This window comes from Micropterus dolomieu, linkage group LG16 (genome assembly GCF_021292245.1).
Source record: "Micropterus dolomieu isolate WLL.071019.BEF.003 ecotype Adirondacks linkage group LG16, ASM2129224v1, whole genome shotgun sequence".
NCBI lineage: Eukaryota > Metazoa > Chordata > Actinopteri > Centrarchiformes > Centrarchidae > Micropterus > Micropterus dolomieu.
Window position 1 is genome coordinate 893,516 of NC_060165.1, and position 22,472 is coordinate 915,987.

A 22,472-nucleotide genomic window follows, 5' to 3' on the forward strand; every position below is an offset into this window, starting at 1 on the left:
CTCTCAGGTCGCCTGGGACAGGTCTGCTTTCTGTCCCTAGAGTCAAAATGCTCCGTATATCTGGAACAAAATCCCAGATAACTGCAGGTTTGCTGAAACTGTCAGTTATTTTAAATTGAGACTGAAGACTTTTCTTTTTACCACTGCCTTTAATTAAATTTGATTTAATAAAGCCGTGGATTGGTAACTTTCACTGCACTGTAACGTCCTGTTTTCTTTTTCTTTGTTTTTAGATTTTCAGTGAACACTATTTACAAGGTGAGAAATGAGTAGGTAATTGAGTGAAAAGATAAAGAGGGTAAAATTTAACACAGTGAAGGAAGTGGTCTTTTAATCTCGCACCTGAGTGATTTGCAGGACCCTCTGTCCAACAGTAAACGCGCAAGTGGGTCCAGAGTATAACTGGATCTAAGTGGCCTGCGGACAGACATGTCCTGGTTTCTTTGTAGTGTCCGAGGGTTTTTTGAGGTTTCCAGTTGATAAGTTGGGTTTGCAACGCGTAGCCTCAGACATAACCAAACTCAGTGGACCCAAATATTGCTATGGACCCGAGTACAGACTAGCTAGAGAGAGTAGATACTTCTCTGTTTATTCTCTTTTCAAAGACAAAAAATAATTCAACTTTAATAATTGTAACTCAATTATTTGCTCAACCCCTCAACCTGTGTTTATTTTCTATTTCACCCTTTTCAAAATTATATTTTAATGTGTTTCTTTTTCAATTTCCCTGTGTTGCTTTTATGTTTGATGTAAAGCACTTGGAAAAACAAAAGCTGATTTCCATATCCTTGGAATATGGAAATCAGCTTTTGTTTTTCCTTATTGAAATGGGGGTGATCCAGCTATTCTAAATAACTACAGGCCAAAATTCTTCAAGCTCTTGGGAGTGATCTACTTAAGGAGTTTTTATACTTCAATGCTTTTTATCAACATATCAGTCAGGCTTTACAAAAGTACATAGTACCATCACAGCAGCTGCAATGAAGTTGATAAATTACATTTTGGTTGCATTTGACAACAGCAACATCCAAAGCTTTCGAAACTGTTGATCATGATGTTTTAAAACTTAGACTTCTTATCTCAGGACTACCTTAGCAATCTGTCTCTAGAAGTAGGTGCCAAATAGCATACAAAACCGTAGCAAAATATAGCTGGGGTCAAGAAATGTAACCACCATGCTCTGAACACACCTATAATAAACACTAGCAAAAAGTAACATTTGCATTTTGGAACATAAAACAGCAACTTAACAAACAACTCGGTCCAGCACTGCGTGATGTGAAATGCGGGCTGTCACTACTATTCAAACCGTCACTATTACACACCGGAGCAAAGAGCAGCACACTCTGCTCCACCTAGGTTACAAAATGTAGATTCATATATATTCAATGCCTTATTGGTAATCAACCCCACATTTATGTACTTTATCACATTAATGCAAAAATCATATAAAAATCCAATATAGCAATAAAACATACCTACACAATCACTTACAAAATTGCCTATAATGGTCTTATACAAAACAGTGATATTAAGGGGATTGATACCATGGTATAGAAAAATCTTAATGTTGACAAATTTTTAATGCCCAATCCGACTATAATCACATACAAATTCTGTCTACAGACAGAATGTCCAGAAATTGGTTAGGAAAGTGCTGAGACACAGTTGGTTGTTATTATCTTTCAAACCAATAAAATAGTGCTTGTATGACTGACACATTTTCTCAGTACCGTTTTTGCTAATTCTTCTTCTCTTTCCCTCCATCCATTGACCTCTTTCTTACTCTACACTAATGCATTTCATTGCCATTCTTCCCCTCAGGCTTTGCTCTCTTCAGTCCGCATTCTGCTACTCCTATTTCCCCATCATCACCTTATTTCCCTGACTTCAGCATCTCCGCCCATCTACCCACCCTGCACCTCATTTCCTCATCAGCCACTCATAAGTCCCTTTTCCACAGGATGGTACCAGCTCAACTTGCCTCGACTCTACTCGCAGTTTGCCTCTTTGTAGGGTTTTAGGTATGAGCTATTGTGCACCAATCAATATTGTGTGCGCCAGACAGGGTGTCCTGAACAACCTAACCATTTTAAAATATTTTAGCCAGAGACTGAGAGATAGTAACTATAACAATACTCACTGTACTTTTTTACTTTATTATTGTTAAATTTTGTAGTACATGTCGTGTGTGGGTCGTGTGTGTGTGTGGGGGGAGTACAATCACGATGCCAGCTCAATATTGTGATGTCCCAACCCTAACTGTGGTTCTAGAGGTAGAGCGGGTTTACCACTTATTGGACGATCCGCAGTATTGGACGCGGCTCCTCCTGTCTGTATGTTGAAGTGTTGTTCCAGATGACTGTGCTATCGGTGTATGAATTCTGTTTCTGCTGAGCAGTTGCCACCTTAGCCTCTGCCACCAGTGTATTAATGTTTGTGGATAGCTAAATGTGACACGTAGCGCAAAGCCGCTTTGAGTGGTTGGAAGACTAGAAAGGCTATACAAGTATAGACCATTTACCATCTGCCTGCTTCTGTCCTTATTTGGGTCCGGGATGTGACAATGACATCTCAGAGTGGACCCAGCTGCACCATCCAGGAAAAGAATAACAGCTGAATGAAGACCTACTGCCCACACTGGAGAGGCTAGGCAGAACCACAGATGGCCTTGCAACTCACACACATTTATAAACAAACATGCAGAAACTGACCACTGGCTCTTAACACCCACATACAGGCCCAAACACACTGACAATAGCTCCAAAGACATAAACAGGCACAGATAAGATGGACACACACACAAAACTAGAGCATGCTGTAGCCATACAATCCTTGACCACTGTGATGAAGTTGCTGCCAAATTCTTCCAGTGCACTTCTATGTTGCCAGTTTCCAAACATAATTCTGTGTGTGCATGTGGGATCCAGCAGGTCAGTGACTTCCTTTCTGCAGAGCACATGGAAAACAGAATGGAGCTTGATTTTTAAAGTGCAACCTTACCACTCCTTCAACACAGGAAGGAAGTCAAAATAGAATCCACTGAGGCTCAGGACTTGCCTGAGGTCGTTAACATCCTGCCAGTCACATCACAGGGTCGAGGGAGAGGGCAGAAAGGTGCACGCTGGAGCACAAATTACTTCCTGAGGTTGCAGTGGGGTCAGAAGTGTGTGTTTTATAGAGCTGGACTGCAGCTGCAGACTGCAGTGAGAAAAGGCTGCAAAGGTCAAGAAAAAATATTCAAACTCACAGCTGCATACAATTTGGGAGAGATGGAGTGTGTGTGTGAGAAACTGACTTTTAATTAATGAAACATATGGCCAAAGTGTGGCGACCTAAAAACTCTATACCAATCACACATTTCTTTCTCTTCTCCCTCCTTCTCTGTCGTACACACATGCAACAAAAACAATATTGGCAGTGCTGACAGCCCTCACAGCTACAATTAACATTCAAATACAACCCATCACACGCTCCTTTCCCATCCTGCAGCTTTCCTTCTTAGAATATCTTTAAAATACAGAATATCTTTCTAGATAGACTATGTTGGTGGCTCTGCATGATTCAAAACACCTCACCTAAGATGCTTTATAAGAAGCACACAGAGTTCTGAGACCAGCCTGTCACTAAATGAAATTATTGTTGGAGCGTAGAGAAAGTGAATGAACAGCTTTGACACTAATGGACCAAACGTAGGTGCTAAGTTAACAATAAAATCTGATTCAAACTTCAAAATATTACATCTGATACACTTGAAACTGCACTCTCTTACAAATGAGACTGACTGGCCTAAACTGGCCACTATAATTAAAGAGGTGGCATTATGCTTTTTGGCTTTTCTCCTCTCCTTTATTGAGTTATATACCTTTTTTGTGCATGTAACAGGTTTGCAAAGTGAAAAAGCCCAAAGTCCACCCCAAAGGGAGTTCCCATCTCCCACAGAAAACTCTGCTCTGAACTGCCTGAAAACAGCTCGTTTGTAGTCCAGCCTTTACTTCCCTTTCATCCCTGTAACATCAGAGGGATGAAAGCTAAATGCGCCTCATAAAACGCTCGCCAAGCGGCTAGTCCAACATGCCCTCAAAAACACCAGTGGAAAAACAGTGAGCTGCAGCACACACCTCTCCTCTCCCTTCCAAACACTAACTACCCTCCAGTGGACATAAAGTTGTTACTGTGATGTAGAGACAGAGCTCAGTTAAAACTTTATGGATGAAAGATCCTTTCGTTACAGATTAATAACTCACCACTCATTTAGAGACAAGATGTATCACTCCATAGCTAAAATGAAGCCTTCAACACAGGGTGAAAAGAGGAGCTGCAGCAATGTGCAGTATGACAAAAAATATAGTGTTTTTTGAAAATTAAACCATGTAAACCTCTGGTACAACCCCTAAATAGGATTTTGAACCTGAAAATGTGCACAATACCTCCTCTTTAAAGGTCACACCTACACCTACACTGCAAGTCTGTTTGACATGAAACTTGCTTCACAATTCCAGCTGTCCTTACTTGCCTGAACTGATATAGTGTTGCAGAGCTTACTTGTATCAGAGACTATTTAGAGGAGACATGCCACTCAATCACATCCTCAATACAACTCTATGGGGAAAGCCCGTAACGGCAAAGATGGCGGTTATCCTGCCCCTCCCGCTAGAAAGACAGTCGTCTGTTTTTAACAGCCAAAGCGGGAATCATATTTCAGCCAATCGTGTGGTTCCACTGATGTAAGGGTCCGTATTACTTGTACTGCATTATCAGATTTTAATGCTGATTCTATTCATTCAGGACTATTTTATGTCCTGGTGACCTGCATAAGTGCAGTTCTGGCTCTCTCCCCATTCATTTAGATAGGAGCCTGGTCTTGTTAGTCCGAAATAGCTGCCCAGAGGCATTGCCAAGATGGCTGCCGAGTGGCAAGACTTGCCTAAAAGGACTTTTTTTTCTCCATGTATGTTCCAATTTTAGCTGTTGAAGAAGACTGGAAACAGTCCCTGGTGACTGAGTGGCTGAATCCAGGTCGCCAGTCCATCGCAGGGCCACACATAGACAGACAACCACTCACAATCACATCCACACCTAATTAACCTAGTCTGCATGTCTTTGGATGGTGGGATAAAACCCACACGGACACAGGGAGAACATGCAAACTCCACACAGAAAGGCCGGGGCAACATAGGTTTGAACTCACGACCTTCTTGGTGTGAGGCGACAGTGCCAACCACTGCACCACCGCGCTGCCCCAGTAGCATTGCCATACTACTGAATAAAACAACTCCATTACAATGAAATATCCTGCATAGTAAAAGTACAGAAGTATCAGCAACAATATCAGTATCGAAAGTAAAAGTAGTCATGATGCACAATGTTCACCTACAGTGTTATATTATTGGATGTATTGATATGTAAGCAGTACTTTGTGGTTGGTCAAGGTGAAACTAATTTGAACTATCCCATACTTCATTTATGTTGCAATTTGTAGTTATTGCTTGTTTGTGTGGTAGTTTTTAAACAGATCACATTTTGTATGTAAACTCTTAATCTAAAAAGTATCTAGTAACCACAGCTGTTAAATAAATAAAAGAATATAGTGGAGTAAAAAGTACAATACTTCCCTCTGAAATGTAATGGAGTAAAAGTTTAAAATGAAAATACTCAAGATGTGGAATGGAATGATCTGGGATCTAACCTGAGTAATGGGCACATAGGCATAATGGGTCATATCGAGCCCTATGTAACATAGCTAAAATTAGGTATTTTCTGACTTTGGCTGATGTAGAGATCCTAATTCAAGACTTCATTATTTCAGTGCTATCATTTAAAATCATTCTTCTCACCTACAAAGCTCTTAATGGTCAGGCACCATCTTATCTTAAAGAGCTCATTGTACCCCACCAGAGCACTGCGCTCCCAGAATGCAGGGTTACTTGTGGTTCCTAGAGTCTCCAAAAGTAGACTAGGAGCCAGAGCGTTCAGCTATCAAGCTCCTCTTCTAAAATGTAAATGCTCCATATTTGTATAGCGCCTTTCTAGTCTTCTGAGCCACAGCCGCCCTGTGGAACCAGGTTCCAGTTTGGGTTCAGAAGGCAGACACTATCTCCACATTTAAGAGCAGGCTTTAGACATTCCTTTTTGATAAAGCTTATAGTTAGGGCTGGCTCAGGTGAATCCTGAACGATCCTTCTGATATGCTGCTAAAGTCCTAGACTACCAGGAAAACCCCATGATGCACTGAGCTCCTACTGTAATTTTACTTGTTGGTCAATTCTGTACACAACATCTATTTCTTTATTTAATGGGTGGTGATGGTGCAGTGGATAAGACACATACCTACGGTGTGACAGACCCGGGTTGAAATCCACTGTGACACACCAATGAGCAAGACACTTTATTATGAATGAATGAATGTGACTCTCTGTTCATCCTGGAAGCGGGATCCCTCCTCTGCTGTTCCTGAGGCTTTCTCCATTTTTCCTGTTAAATGAGTTTGTTGGGGGGGGGTTCCCTTATCCAAAACAAGGCCCTAAGGACAGAAGGGGTGGTGTAAAGCTCCTTTAAATGAATGTGTGATAGTGGGCTGACTAAATAAAATTGACAGCAACGACGAATGAAGAAAGTGCTGGCATGCTCCCAGCTGGATAGCATGTTAGCAGTTAGACTGGTAGCTACCGTACTCCACCAACTAGCCCTGCGATGGTCCCTACATCACCATGCTACAAAGAACAGCAGCTGAGGCAGACTTTCTGGAGAATCACAAAAATTTCAGAGAAAATGTGCATGCAATCTTTTGCTGATTTGCAGACTTGGACAGATCTCTGCACTTTGGACTTTATGAGTATGTGTCCATACAATCCACGTCTGCAAGTGCTGGGAAGTCTGGAAATTTAGACATACAGTAAATATGAAGATCAATACCAATTTCACTTCTGTGTAGTACGTACAAAGCTAGAGCCAAAACCAGGCTGGCTTTGTCCAAATGCATATTTGGAATATATTACATGGATCCTATGCGATTATGCAGAGAGTTTGTTGATATTTGAGTCCAACTGCCAAACAAACATTCCCCTCCCTTCACTGCTCCTTCAGAAGCTCCTCCCCCCAAACACGCATTGCCATGGTAACCAGTCCTACTCTGCTGAAATATAGCAGAATCCACAGCCTCAATAAGAGGGCATGTTTTAGTAGCACTGTAGAAGGTGTGACAACAAGCCTGTCAATATTTAAAAATGTACTGAAGTAAATTACTTTTCTAAGCCTAAGTCTAAGACATGGAGTCTAGTTTATTTATCGTTAGGATTATCAAGAGTAACTTAAATAGTTACAATTAATGAACAAACGAACGGACATGTAAGCACACAAACACAGCATCCAAAACACAACAGAGTAAAAAACTAGAGAGTTATTTGAAGTAGTTTTTATTTTAAAATACAGTGACTGATAAGAGCACAGGAGCGGCTGTTTTTCTCCAGGTCCGAAGTCAAAGCTAACTTTGGGGCTAACCTCCTTCACTTTATTCAACAGTTGACAGCAAAACACAGGAGCTCCTCTTTAGACCTGAGAAGCTGCAGTCTTTATTCACCGGCCACTGTAACTTCTACTGTACATTTACTGCTGAACAAGGTGCTGACCCGTTTCTCTCTATTCACCTGGGCTCTGTTCAGACATGCGCTCCGTCTATTTCTCCCCTACTGCCACCTGCTGCTCACTCCGAGCAGCTTTGTTTGTGCTCAATGTACAGAACCAGGGCTGTGAAGGAAAACAAGATTTTGTTTCTGAGCACACGAAAAACACAGAGCTAGCGACCCATGAGGAAATATTTGCTTAACTGAACAAAAAACGTATTTGATTAGAATCGCAAAGCATCCCTTTAAGGGAGCCTGTTCAAGCAGAAGTGGTTTATAAAGTTGCTCTTTATAGTCTATGATCATATTAGGGTTACATCCAGGCTATAAATGATGTTGTGACTCAGAGCTGCCTACTTATCTTAAGATTCAAGGAACAATATTCCAGTACAAAATGTTCTGGGAAAATACAGTGATACTGTTTGTACATTCAGAAGCACAGAGCTCTCTCTCCTAATCCACTGAAGCTCAGAAATGATTTTGAATATTTTTACATCTCAGACTGCAAGGTCCACAAGCATGACAGAAACGTGTCTTTTTCATTATGGAAAAAAGTTACTAAATATGAACAGAGATCTCCAGAAAAAAAACAGCCTGCAAGAGAGTAGCAGCAACAAATGGCAACATTTAGTTTGACAAAATGATATTTTCTGCCAAGAAACATTCTGTTTGAGGAATGTTTTCTCCCCATAAACTGCAGTGCAATTTGTTGTAGCCAATTTTGATGTGTGCTATATGTTGTGTTTGTGGTAAGTTGTATAATGGTAACCTCCACCTACACACCAGGGGGGGCATACGCAGGGAATCACAGTGGTTATATGGGCTATATGAGGGAGTCACAGGTGAACAGCTTGGGGGAATTAGGATCTGTGGAAGCAACACAGTTTTTCAATCTTACATGCGTACATGTCTGTTTTTATTACTGATTTTGTCACCATGTTTGTAGTTATAGCATACGTACGAGGTCATTTTACATCAGTCATGCAAGCAACAATGTTTTATAGGTCATTTTTATCTGCTTAAAATAAATTGTTAAACGCCTACCATGGCAGACCTGATTTTTGGAGAAGACTTCAAATTCCCTATAGTACGATCGCCACTACACAATCCAATATAGACTCAGTGAACCAAATATCATCAGAAATGTACGCTGAGAGGCACTGTGGGAAAAAGAAATTAGAATGTAAAATGCTCTAAAGGAAGGACAGGAGATATTACAGAAAGGTGGTGCTGATGAGAGAGTAGAAACCTCTTCCCCACAGACAACACAACACTGGAAAAAAACCTTTATACACAAACACACACTTTTGTTTTTCAGCAACCAGTTGTATGTTTGTCTACTTGATGCTATTGTATTTCTATGCATTTTAAACATAGAGTGGGTTGACTGTGCTGACCTGTTCTGCCTTTAACAAAGCACTAATAAAGAGTCTCAATGGGATGTGAAAGCTCACTGATTAACAGCTCCTTATATACACATTGTGCTCTTTAGTGGAACACTCGAAAAAAAAACTCATGTCAACAGAGCAAGGACGAGCTGTTTTCACTTTTACCATCAATTCAAAAACTGTCTGTGATAAACTGTCACACAATGTCACTGAGCACTGTAGCTTACACCATCAAAAGGCTTTTGAAGTGAGAAGAATACTGAGTGAAAAGGTTTGTTAACATGACTACGCTAGATGTGTTTCAGTCACATGTTTCAATCAATCTATGTCATGCACCTTTAAAAAACTCCAAGGGATTCTTTGCCCCAGGTACCACTGAGATGATAAAATAAGATCCAGCAAGACCAGGTTCAGTATAGACTCCGGTAGACACCAGCATTTAATGGCACAACACTGTTTTCATTAAAATAATGAGGACATTTTTTTTTAATGTATCTGCCAATTTGCAAAAATACTGTCAAATTTTTACTGAAAAATGATTTGTTATATTTATAACAATAACTTTAATAAAACAGAACAACGGGAACATGTTGCTCTCAGGTGGAGGTGCCTAGAAGCCAGACATATACTCAGGCTAAATCTAAATCTGTCCACTGCACATGCACTATCCACAAGCTGGAGGAGTAACTAGTATAAATATAAATTAGTGTGTATATATATATATATATATATAAGTATAATGTTAATATAATAGTATGCTTTTAGTATAATATTAACATATATATTTTATTACTGTATTACAATATTCATTAAAATTTCATATAATAGTCTAGTATATAGCGTACCACTAGTATAATATTAATTCAATTACAGCAGTTTAATTTGTGTTGATTGTTCTCCTTCATTAAATCCTTGTGCAGAAAAATGGTCTTTTTTGTTGTGAGTCTCTAAGGCTACGTTCAGAATGCAGGCCTAAATGCTCAATTCCGATTAGTTTCCCAAATCCTATTTTTTTGTTTGTTCACATTATTGCTCAAATGTGGCCCATATCAGACTCCAGTGTAAATTGTCAGCGGCCTGAAAGTGACCCGCATGCGCAAAAGAATAACACGACGTCACACGCAGCACGCTGTTGTACAGAAGTAAACAAGGAGCCACAGAGGTTAGCTCAGGTTAGCTCATACTAGCTAACCCTCCCAATTTTCACGGGAGACTCAAGTTTTTCATTGTCCTCTCCTGGGTCACATTTCTTGCGAATAATGACAAGTGTTCACAACTATGTGTCCTTACGGTTTCTGGCGCTGTAGCTACAACGCAACTTCCCAACTCACGGACATGTAACATGCACATAACTCAGAAGAGAGCTCGCGGTCCGGTGGATTTCAGGTGGATGAAAGGGAATTTGTGAGCAGATGATAGCGAGGTAAAGAAGAAAGAGAGCCACATGTTTAATTATGGCACTTGTGGAGCTTTTTCATTCACCACGGCTCCATCTACAGCAGAACTGTGACAACCACTGCTCTAGAGTGACGTCAAATTCGCATCAATTCTGACCTGAGTCTGGACACTCAGGTCGGAATTTAAAAAGATCTGAATCGGATGTGGACCACATACGGAAGTGGCCCAATTCCGAACTGGAAAAGATCAGATTCCGTATGACTTGGCCTCCTCACACTGTTATGAAAAGATCAGATCTGAGTCACATATGAACAAAAAACTCTGATTTGGGTCACATTGGCCTGCAGTCTGAACATAGCCTAATTAATGCTAAGTACTATGCAGAACAATCAAACATTTTTTAATGTCCCGCCCCATACAGGGCATGATTGGTCAATTCACAAAAAGTGACATTGATAAGCTCATTGACTTGTGAAAAATTGAAGATGTTTCAACAAAAGGCACCAGATATAGGTAAATGACAGCCAAGTCCAAACCTGGCTTATCATATCCATGTTGTTTTCTGTCTTACCGCTTCAGCTAATGTTAGGTCTTCACTCTCACACTGTGCTCATAAACTATTTTCCCGTTTCGCACATATTTTTAGGGGTATATGCGAGTGAAATAGATTTGTAGAGTCATGATTTGCAATTAAAGAACAATATGCACTGCTTTATATTTATTGCTAATTGCTACATTTCAGAAACCTTTAACTGTCACTATAATTTTCTTGATATTGACTTCTTGATATAACCATTAGGCTTTGTTTGAACCTTGTTTCTGAACCTTATCTGGAACGTTACCAGCTCTTACACGTCTTAACTTCTCTTCAAATGATGCAGATATATGATGTAATAAGGACAGACAAGCATCAGGTTAACAGACCTCATGGGAAATGTCTTAGGCGCTTTGCAGATACTTTATTGATTTTACCTGCAGTGAGAAGATGCAGCGCAGGCAGAGAGCGACCATCACCACAGCCAGCAGCACGGTGGCCACGTTGCGCACGTCGCCCAGCGATTCCACCAAGGGTATGCTTCCCACCTGCCAGTCGTAACACAGCATGATGGGGGCCAGCAGCAGCCAGGCATTGAAGGACAGCAGGTAACAATAGGTCAGAATCCTGGGGAGAGAGGGGAGAGAAATATGGATGATGTGGGGAAAGGGAGAAGATGGATGTGAGGCAGATACAGATGGAACCGAGGATGGAAGGAAGAAAAGAAAGAAAATCATTTGAATCACACAGCTACGCTATTTATTGTCACACCTAATCAGAATTTCAATCAATCATGATAATCATCCCGTTTATCTCAATGCTAAAGTATATGGCAGTTTGCCAGAGGATAAAATGAACAGAAGGTTGTTCAAGGTTAAATATTGATTGGGAGTAATTTTCTAACCTGACATTTAGAGACCAATCAAATACGCCTATGCCAAATATATTGAATGCTTTTTCCTCCACCTTTCTCTCAGTGGGTTTACAACCTACCTACCTTTTTGTCCTTATACTAGAATGATAATTAGTTCAGCCAGACCTTTCTCCAGTGCTGGCACAGAGCTAAAACCAAGTGTGGAGATGGCCTGGCTATGCAAGACTACTTGGTCTGGCGCATACTGAAGAAGAGTAAGTAAGTAGTAAGTAAAGTTTATTTAATATAGCACCTTTCTGTCATACTTTTGGTAAGTTTCTGATATTTTGTCCATTCCTGTTTTACTCTTTGCCTCTGTGTTCTTGTTTAGGTTTGGTTAGTTGATAATTGGTTTCTTGTTCTCTGTTGAATCTGGTTTCATATTTTCTTGTGTAAGTAGTAGTGTGTGGTGTTCTTGTTTAGTTTTGTTTTCCGGATTGTTCTTTTGTTCTTGGATTACTCTGCATTAGTTGGACTTTACCCCTGTGTCTGGATTACCTTGCCTTTCATTTGGACATTTCTGTAAGTAACTGTTTCTGTTAAATAAACCGCCTCACTCAGCTACAATTCTTTAGGACATTTCTTTCATCCGGACTCATGCAGAGACTCATGGTTTATTGGAGAGAGAACCTCCAGGAAGTCCCTGCTCCAGTTGGTGAGTGAAATTCCTGTATTTTATTTATGTGTTGTTAACAATATTTAACAGGTATCGCTGTTGACATATAGCTTGTTAGCTTAGCTTGTTACGCCAATTAGCCAGATACGAGCAGCCCCAAGCTGCTAACGATGCTAAGTTAACGGGAGTAAGTGTGTTCTAACCACAGCTTTTAAGGAGTCAAAGACAAGTAAGCAAGAAAAGAGAAGCCAAAATGTATTAGATTACCCTTAGTGTTAGACATTAGTTTGATAATGCTTTGAAGAAAAGGCGTTTGTGTTAAGTTGTAAAGTAAAGGCTCAGCCAAACATCTCTGGCTCAGCTCTGTTAGCTGACGCTATGTTAACGGCAAACTTCACAAACGGGAATGTTAGATTTTGCTACGTATTGTTATGGAGTCAGTTAGATACTAGTCAGATACTATTTTAAGTGGCTGCACCTGAAACGGAGGGACACGAAAGGTTTAAAGGCAGAGAGCCGAGGGGGGAGCGGCTGCAGAGTTCTGCCTGCTCGACGAGGAGAGCCGTGCACTTCCAAGTGTACTGTTCAAAAATGATATACTATTCTTTGTGGGGTTCATCAGTGGGGATGATTGACTCAAAGTACATATTGAAGGACGTTTAGAGTCATCAATAAGTTATTACACCTAGATGTTGCATTCCATGAGATTCTGCAAACAATCTGAGGTGATATCTGAGTTTGATCAGTGACGTTTCTGATAAGGAGCTTAAGAGGTGGATGCCACGTTTTTGTCAGCATATAATGAGCGTCATGCCTGTAGACAGGTAGGTGCTAGGGCAATGGTTTAGTTAAAGTGAGAAATTAGGTGTGTGAGAGCCGCCTCAGAGTTTGTTTGGATTAGAATTTGCAAGAAAGGTAGTACAGTTCAATAACAAATATAAAATAGAACTGCAAGCAGTTATAAGCGTGTTCCAAGCCTCCCGGCGCAAGCCGCACCCCTGGCACCGTGGAGAGCGCGCGAGTCGGTCCGGGCGCTCCGCCGTCATGCCGCATAAGGTCTCCACGTTTGGTGTTGATGGGCCATTCCAAACAGAGGCAAAACGTCCTGCCTTTGAAAATGCCATAGGAATGTATGGGATTTAGAGATAAATTTGAGCTTCGCTTTTAGCGCCACCTTTTGGCCGAATTGCACAAAAATTGTCATGTGTGATCATGGCCCCATGGGGAACAATTTCCCCAAATTTGGTATCAATTGGAGTTGTGGAGATGTAAAATGCATGTAAGTCAATGGTATTTTTTGGAATAGCGCCAACTAGGGGCTAATTGTACCATATTTTGCACAGCGCGTCAGGGGGGCATGCCACATAAGGTCCTCAAGTTTTGTGTTGATCGGCCTTTCCAAGCCAGAGATATGTTATGCTTCCTGTTTTTAGCATTTCCGCAAATATTGCTTGCTATTGGGCCGTTTTTTGTCGGATCAAAATTCCCTCTACAAAGTTTTATCGGCTTGGTCCAGAGATTGTCCGTGCCAAGTTTCGTGCTGATTGGACTTGTGGCTTCGGAGGAGTTAATTAAAATAGGTTTCAGATCTTTCTTTTTACTCACAACACCTGAACACTACTGATTTGAAATTATGACACTGGGTTCTTATCAACAGATTCTATCATAATAACTCTTACAACACATTATTTCAATTCATACAAAACTACCTTTATATTTGTGACCTTTTAATATTGATGTTTTCATGAATGCAAGACAAGAGTTTAATTTGTTAAACTATTGCTTACGTATTAGGAATACTTTGTTATAAAATTGATCAGACTAATTATACTTAAAATAAATTTCCATTCTTCATTCATCATCAGTTTCCTATGTTAATGGTAAATAGTATTATCTAAACTCAACAATATATTATAGTTAACAGCAGTAAATGAAAATATTAAAATGGAAAGTAAAAAATGAAAGGTTGATGTTATATACTGTTTTATTTTGACATTTCTTTAAGAGACAAATGTGACATTGACTGAGAAGTTACTCTGTAGTGAAAAACTAAGAATTATCTGCACACTGAATAGTTTTGAAGCCCTGCAGGTGGTGTAATTTACTGCGACCTCTTAGAAGGTTTTGTGTAGCTTACATTGTATAGATCACTCTTCACAAACTTCAGGCTACTGGGTGTATGGCTCCTTATTTATCTTAGAGTATATTATAAAATATAATAAAAATACTCCTGCACACAAAGAAATACACTGCATAATTACTTTTCAACATTTCATGTGAAACACGTTGGGAGTATTTTCACTTTTCAACTTAGACTTTAGCAAGAGTTCAGCTTTAATGTTTCATGTTTTAACTGTGGTATACAATTAGCTTTTCAGTACGTAGTAAAGACAGGGAGCGCTAATATACATAGAATGTATTACAAGTGAACCATTAAACCATATCTTTTTTAAATGGATCTGTGATACAAACATGGACAATATTTAAAACTCAAAGAAAACAGAAGGAGAGAACGCCTGTCCACATCAGTCCACGCTAACAGCACAATAAGGCTTCCCAGGTCTCTGCAGCTCTCTGCTCTGGCATCAGCTGGGACATCTGATCCACAGTGTGATTCTGGGAGGAAAATGTGTATTAAATGCTTCTGGTGATAAAAAATGTAAAGTAAACGATACAGATGAGTCTTTATAAAATAGAATATTTTGGAGAAGTTCGTTTTCTAACGTAATTTAATTCAAAAAGTGAATCTTTGATATATATATATATACACACACACACACACACACACATTACACAAAATTAAGTATTTCAACCGCTTTTAGTTTTCATCTTGATGATTACGGTTTACAGCTCATAGAAATCAAAACTCCAGTGTCTCAAAATGTATAAAAATTTTAGAATAAATACATTTCTGTATTGTAAATTATACAGAAATTAGAGAAGAGCTCTCTAATCAGCTAATTAACTCAAAACACCTGCAAAGGTTTCTGAACCTGTAATCTCTGTCTGGTTCTGGTGCTCACAATGAACTTTTCCACAGTATTAAAAATTTTTGAGATGCTCCTCTGTGTTTTAATGTTGACAGCACTATTATGTCACATAAGTGGGAGTAAATGGAACAAGGGAGACAGTCTTTAAATGTTATGTAAAAGGGTTAATTGATTTGCTTGAAATTGTTCCTTTGAGCTGTAAGTAAACGTTAACGTAATTAATAACTGATTCATAGTTAACTGCCCGCTCTGGAGGGCCTGGGGTCTGAGGACTCGGGTCTTTGGCTTTTGCTCATTTCTGGGGTGGGTGGTGTGTCCCTGGGCCTGGGGCTCCCGCTGCTTCCCCCTGCCGGCTCTCTCACAATGGGGGCATTTGGGAGTCCCTGGGGCACATGGCCGATATTGTCAGGGTGGGTTTTGGCCCTCTTCCTTGGGGGTGGTTGACTGAGGGGGCCGGGCACCCCGTCCGGGGACGGGACCGGCGTCGGGTTCACGGAGCTGGTTCTGCTGTGTTCTCGCTCCCTGGCGGCGAGGAGCTCCCCAGCACGGCTCTCTGCTGTTCTCCCTCGGAGTGGGGTGTAGTTGTCCTCAGGACATGTGGTCTGGAGCTTTGGGGGGTTGCGGGGTGCCCTCTCTCTCTGTCACAATTTGTGGTGAAGGCAGGGTTGAGCAGGTTGGAGGACCCAAATGCAGGACACAAAGGCTAGCAGGTGCAGTTCAGTGATTTATTTAAGGCAACAAAAGGCGAGCACACTTACAGACTGAGTGGCTGATTGACAGAGTCCAAAAACAAAGGTTGTCCAACAGAAATCCAAATCCAAAATGAGCAGGGAAACAGGGAGACAAGACGAGTGAGGCAAACCACAAGAGAACATACTGCACCACTGGGTGACAACGAACAATGACCTGACAAAGACAAGACAGAAACACCAGGTATATATACATATACACACACACACACACATACACACACACACACACACACACACACACACACACAGGGACTAATGAGCAGGGCAGGAACAACACAGGTGAGGAGCATGAGGCTAACGAGGCAGACAGAGAGACAGCAGGGAAACAGACGGAACACAGGTTACTGAACACATAACAGACCAGAGGATAAACTAATAAAGACACAGACAGACAGATCACCACAAAACTAACACCAACAGGGACAACTAAGGTAAAACAGAATTCAGATATACCTGGGCAAAACACAGGAGTACACAGACCAGGAGTGAACACTAAGACATGAACTAGGGTACAGGACAAAGAACTAAGATACGAGACAGGACAGATACTAAGTAAGACAGGGATGAATAATAAAGGCTACACAGAGACTGGAGCAGAATGAACAAAATCAGATTAATGAAGCTGGCAGAGAACATAAATAGACAAGCAGACAGAACTCAAGCATGAAGGTACAGAACTAATACATGAGACTGGAACAGAACTGAAATCAGGAAAATACCAAACCACTACTAAACACCAGCGGACAGATAATAACCCCACAACCAGACACACAGACAGTAACAGACCAACCAGCACAAGCGCACAGAGTAACTGGACACAAGGAATAACTGAAACTCAAAACACGGACTATATAACAGATACTGGACACCGGGCACTAGACAGGACAGAACCCAAAACTCTACATACTATAAGACAGATAATAAACTAAACTCAAAAGTGCAAAAAAAAAAGGTATGGCTGACAGGCAGAGTGTGACACACTCGTTCGCTCAACCTCGTGCGGGATACATGGGGGGCTGCCGGACATTGGGTGTCGCCGTGCTTATGCAGTGTGTGGGTTAGGCTCATCATTTGTGCATCGATGTTGATGACTGCGGGGGCGTTTTGGTGATTTGGTTGTTCACTCGGTGAGGTGCTGCGCGGGGGGGAGCACTGGTCTATGTTGCGTGCGCGCCGCGGCCGGTCCGGGCGCTGCTCTTCCGCGGGTTCCGCCTTTTGCATTTCGTCAACATTGCGTTGTCGATTGGCATTTGGATGGTCGTTTTTTTGGTTTCTGTTGGTTGGGTCGGGGTCTTCCACGTTCGCGTCGCGGTGCATTTCTCCCACCCCTATTGGCTACTGGGGTTCTTGCCTGCCTGTTGCTGGGGTCGGTGCCGCACGGTTGTGGCATCCCACTCTTACTAACAACTACATTATCTAACAGGCTTATGCGCACACACATGTACGTACGCACACACACACACACACACACAAACAAATTTAGGTTGCCCCTGGTAGAATTATTCCTGATGCTTTTCTTTAAGTTACTTATTAAATTAATTGTTATTATTCCAGCTCTCGTGGCTGTGAAAAATTCTCTACAGTCAACCATCTCCTTCAACCCCCTGTTAACCGGCCAGCAGACATCTCCACCGGACAAAGCAATCAGTTCCTTTCATTTTTTAACTCCTTATCAGGATCAGGATGCTCTCATAGAAGCCTCTCTAATCATTACAGTAAATTGTTAAAGAAAACACTCAATAAAGACAGACAGAGATGTGACCCAAAATCATTTTATCATAGTTTGTAATAATACAGCGCATTGAGGATCCAGACGTTTCATAGAGGAGACGGCATATGTCTGTATTTTAACAGACTCATGTCTGCAGTGGAGTTCAGACACTTCACATAAACCACAGAGTTGCAGAGCAACATAAGGCTTCATGATCAGAGAAAATTTTTATATCATGTCAACATTTAAGTCCATACTCACACACTCACACTCTCACTCATCCACTTGAGCTCTTTCTCTCTGTCTCTGCTGGAAGTCTGCATAACAGGGTCAATCTGCTTTTAGACCGGACCAGTCAGAGCAGAGCTGGATATCACTGTCTGATTTATTTTTTATTAATTTATTATGATTTTTATAAAGTGCCATTCATGTGCCATTTAAATAGCAGCAATGTGTCAAGGTACATGCACACCTGGCATGTAAAGAGAATACATGCCAGGTGTGACAGGATGGCTGGAGAGGGATCAAGGAGACACCAGAGATCATCATGTCTCAGCAGATTAATGACACCAGGTTTCTTTCATCGGCCATTGCTAGTCCTTTCCCACAACTGACTTTAGCATATCCAAGCACCACTCCAAGCTGATTTTCCTTTCCGACTCGACTGATTCTGACAAAGGCCATGTTGGACTGAATTCTGAATAGTCAGACCCAGCCGCAGGTTAGGTATTGATTTCCTTCAGGTTGATCTAAAAGAAGAGTCTGAAGCTCAACATGGCTGTGAAGCCATCTGCAGATGGGCCAGGAGGGGGAGGGGGGGCATTGACAATGACAACATGTTAAGACAACGCTGCTACTGTTTCTTCTTGATCTCTCCGCTGTCGTCCTTTATTGCCCCAACTTCTCTTCAGATTGGCTATTAAAGAGACTGATGGTTGGAGAGAGACACAGGAGACAAAGTTTGAAATAAACACAAGCTCTGGTCAATAGGCATACAAAGACTTGCAGAGATTGTCTTGCTCACACACATGCACACACACACATAAGGCAGTCCTCCAAGGTGATACTGACAGGCTGTTTAGCATGCAGCAGAATGTTCTCCACCTGCCGTCATCTGATGGGTCTGGTCCATAAATTCAATTCCATTTTCCACACTTTTCAAGGCTCTCTAACCACAAATAATTACACACCCACACACACATGTACGTCCGCATACACACACACATCACACATAGACAGAGGCTCAGACAAGAAGAGACAGAAGGTAGAAGGAAAAAAGTAGTGAGGGATCAGGAAGCAGAAACAGAAAATTAGTCACTTGTCAGGTGGTGCATGGGCGTTCTGCTCTCCTGAGTCTTGTCTGATGGAAAAAGGATCTGGGCTTCAGGAATGAAGCAGTGCTTTCAGCTGTTCTACACCTCCTCACACACATAGAGAGCCAAGTACAGCGTGATTATTCAGAAAACCTCTACCTCAATGGCCTGATGGTCCGGTGTTGTGCAGAATTCTTGCCTGCCGAGAACTGCATGCACCTTTGCGGGTGATAACGGTCATTTATGCTGAGAAAAGAGGTGGAAATTATGCATCTACCTCTTCAGGTCCTTTTCAGACAATTTGCTCTGCTCATTGATCAAATGCCAAATATATTTATTAAATGTTAAGAAATGGTACTTCTAAGTGTATTAAAATATTAAATACTCTGAACGTTCATAAAATATATACTTCGAATCATTTATCACCATTGATGAACCCCACAAAGAATATTATAGCTTTTAAAAGCAGCATTTGGAGGTGAATGCAATTCTCGGCAGGCAGGCTATTTGGCAAAAAATATTTGGCAAACTATGTGGGTAATCAACATTGTAAGCAAATGACAATGAAAATATGAAATATCATAGAAATGTCAAAATACACTGGAGGGGGGCTTTAAATAACTACTAACTGCGGCTAACTATCTAATCTAATAAGCTAAGTCAGCTGTACAATTAGTGGTCATAGCTGACTCAACTGGGCACTGAGCCATCTCAGCTCTTGAACGAAACGATGAAGATACCTGAAGTACTTGGAATACTTTCAGGTATCTTCAATCAAGTCCAGTTGCCCTTTATTTAACCCTCCTTGATTAAAACACCAAGATTTCTTACTTGGGCCTTCGCCTTTATAGTTCTGGAATCAAACAAAGCAACAGCTTTCAGTCTTTTCTCCTTGCTGTCAAACACAGTTATTTCTGTCTTGTCTTTAATACATTGAATCTAAGTAAATCAGGGTCATCTGTATAGCTAGGATAAGAAATATTATTATCTTGCATGATTTAGCCTAGAGGAAGCATATGCAGGTTGAAAAGTAGAGGCCCGGAACACACCCTGGGGTAAGACAGGACCATAAGTCATAATTAGCTTTAAAAAGCTATTTTATACTGTATTTCTACCTGCACACTCCCAATGTTGAACAGCAAAGACAAGAACAGGATGGAAGGAGCGAGGACACAATGACAGACATGGTTACACAGAGAGGTGATATGGGAATACTTGATACTCAGCAGACATAAGGGGGGAGAAATAATGAGAAGAGAAAAAGAAGGCGGAGAGGAAGGACAGAGCGAGGGATATGAGAATCCGCTTTAAATTTCCCAGGTGGCCGAGGGCGAGGAGATCTATTTTTTACTGCTGAGAGGACCTCCAGACCTCGATACTGTCTGCCAGCACCCTTAATACTAACTCAATATTATCTCATTACTGACTCCTATTTAACTCAGTGTTAACTAATTTTACCTGTCCATTCATACCCTGTTGGTTTGTACAGACAGTCAGAGGCAAAAGTGAAGCTGACCTACTGGAACAAAGAAACCAGACTTAACGTCTACAGCCAGGCTAGCAGGTATGTGAGGCTGTATTTAGGCACGATGGTGCTTTGAGTGAAATGCTAATGTTCCCATATTAATCATTTTAATTTAGCATGTTCACATGCTAACATATGCTAATTAGCAGTAGGGCTGCAACTAATGACTATTTTGATAGTGGAATAATCTTTCAGTTATTGAATCGAAGAAACAACTATTCGGATTATGAATCGCAAAATTACTATACTATAATGGGAGACTAATGTGTGATTGTGACACTGAATCTGTGTAAACGTAACAGTCGAAATATCTGTGTTATCCAGACTTGTGGGACGTGTCTCTGTGGGATGATATGATTGACCCTAAAGCGGGATAAATAATAGGCTCACGGAGCTCTCCTCACTCATTCGAGCATACATGTACACGGCGTATGTGTGTTGCTGTGAGTCCTTCTGCAGAAGACTTGAATAAAATTCACAGAAAGACCAGTGTTTGCCTGAGCTGTATATTTGAAAACTGGAATTGCCATCACATAGCCAGGGGCGCCGAATAGGGGGGAAAAATTAGGACAATTCCAAGGGCCCTTGACTGACAGGGGCCCCAAAAAACAGGTAAAAACTAATATCAAATTATATTTATATAAACCATCATCATTGAGTATTTTAAATACAATAATACAATTAATGATCTCTTTGTTTTTGGCAATAGAAGTTAAATATCCCCATTGACCAAAAAGTAAACATCTATATTGGCCGACCACCCCCCTGTATCTGCATGAAATCCTGCCTTAGCGCACTGATCAGTGACGGTGTTTAATTGCAGTCAGTAGATGCGCCAGAAATACAGTGATCACAATATTGCATAGTAAACCAAAATCTGGTTTTCAAAAAAGGAAAGAGAAAAAAGAGAGAGAGGAAAGACAAAGGAAAGGATGTCACTCTGTAACCCAGTTTTTCACCACGAAAGGTGGGTATACATTCTCCATCTTCTCAGGTAGGTCAACGATTTACATATTTTGCCGCTTGGAGCGAGCCTCAAGGTGGATTACTTTCAGGAGAAGCGCTTTGTTCTCCAACGTAATTTTCGTGCATGCCTGTTCAATGAGCGAAAGGCGGCGGTCATAGTCGGAGCTAGCATTCTGAACCTCTTTTATATGGTTCCCCAGACTCACTAAAGATGCCTTGGTAGATGAGAGAGATGCCTCCAAATCATTAAATTGGTCAGTCTTCGTCTTACTTAAACACCATACAGCAGAGAGGATATTCGTCTCTGTCCCTGTGTCAGGCTTGTTGACACTACCCAACACCGACACTGGGCCACAGAGGCAGGTCAGCTAGCTCCGGGAGCGCTTAGTCATCTGCATGGGTTTTATCCTGCTTCTTCCCCTTTTCGGCTTTCGGTTTTGTCATCTTGAGGTTATCAGGCAAAGTGAACCATGAAAGAAAACTGGAGAATCAAGTAAAATATAATATGAAAGACCGAGTTATTTCAATTATGGAGAGGAGATCCCGAAAAACACGTCTACTCCATGAATTGAATTGAATTGAAATATCTTTAATGTCCCCGAGGGGCAATTTAGTTCACAACATGTAGCCAACATATACACAGTCGTACACATAAGAACACATAAGAACATAAAAACATAAGATAATAAATAGATAAAAACAACAAATACACATATCCCTATAGTTTGTTGAGAAACCCAACA

General features: G+C 41.0%; 1 protein-coding gene across 1 annotated transcript in view; it reads right to left on the reverse strand.

Annotated features, from left to right (window-relative positions):
* LOC123985193 (protein O-mannosyl-transferase TMTC1-like) overlaps nucleotides 1-22,472 on the reverse strand; it is a 155,120-nt gene that overhangs the window by 19,317 nt on the left and 113,331 nt on the right. Inside the window, exons 7-8 of the mRNA XM_046072634.1 lie at nucleotides 11,381-11,570; nucleotides 6,413-6,523 (exon numbers count right to left, since the gene is read on the reverse strand). Coding sequence (XP_045928590.1) covers nucleotides 6,413-6,523; nucleotides 11,381-11,570 — 301 coding nt within the window. The remainder of the gene's footprint in view (nucleotides 1-6,412; nucleotides 6,524-11,380; nucleotides 11,571-22,472) is intronic.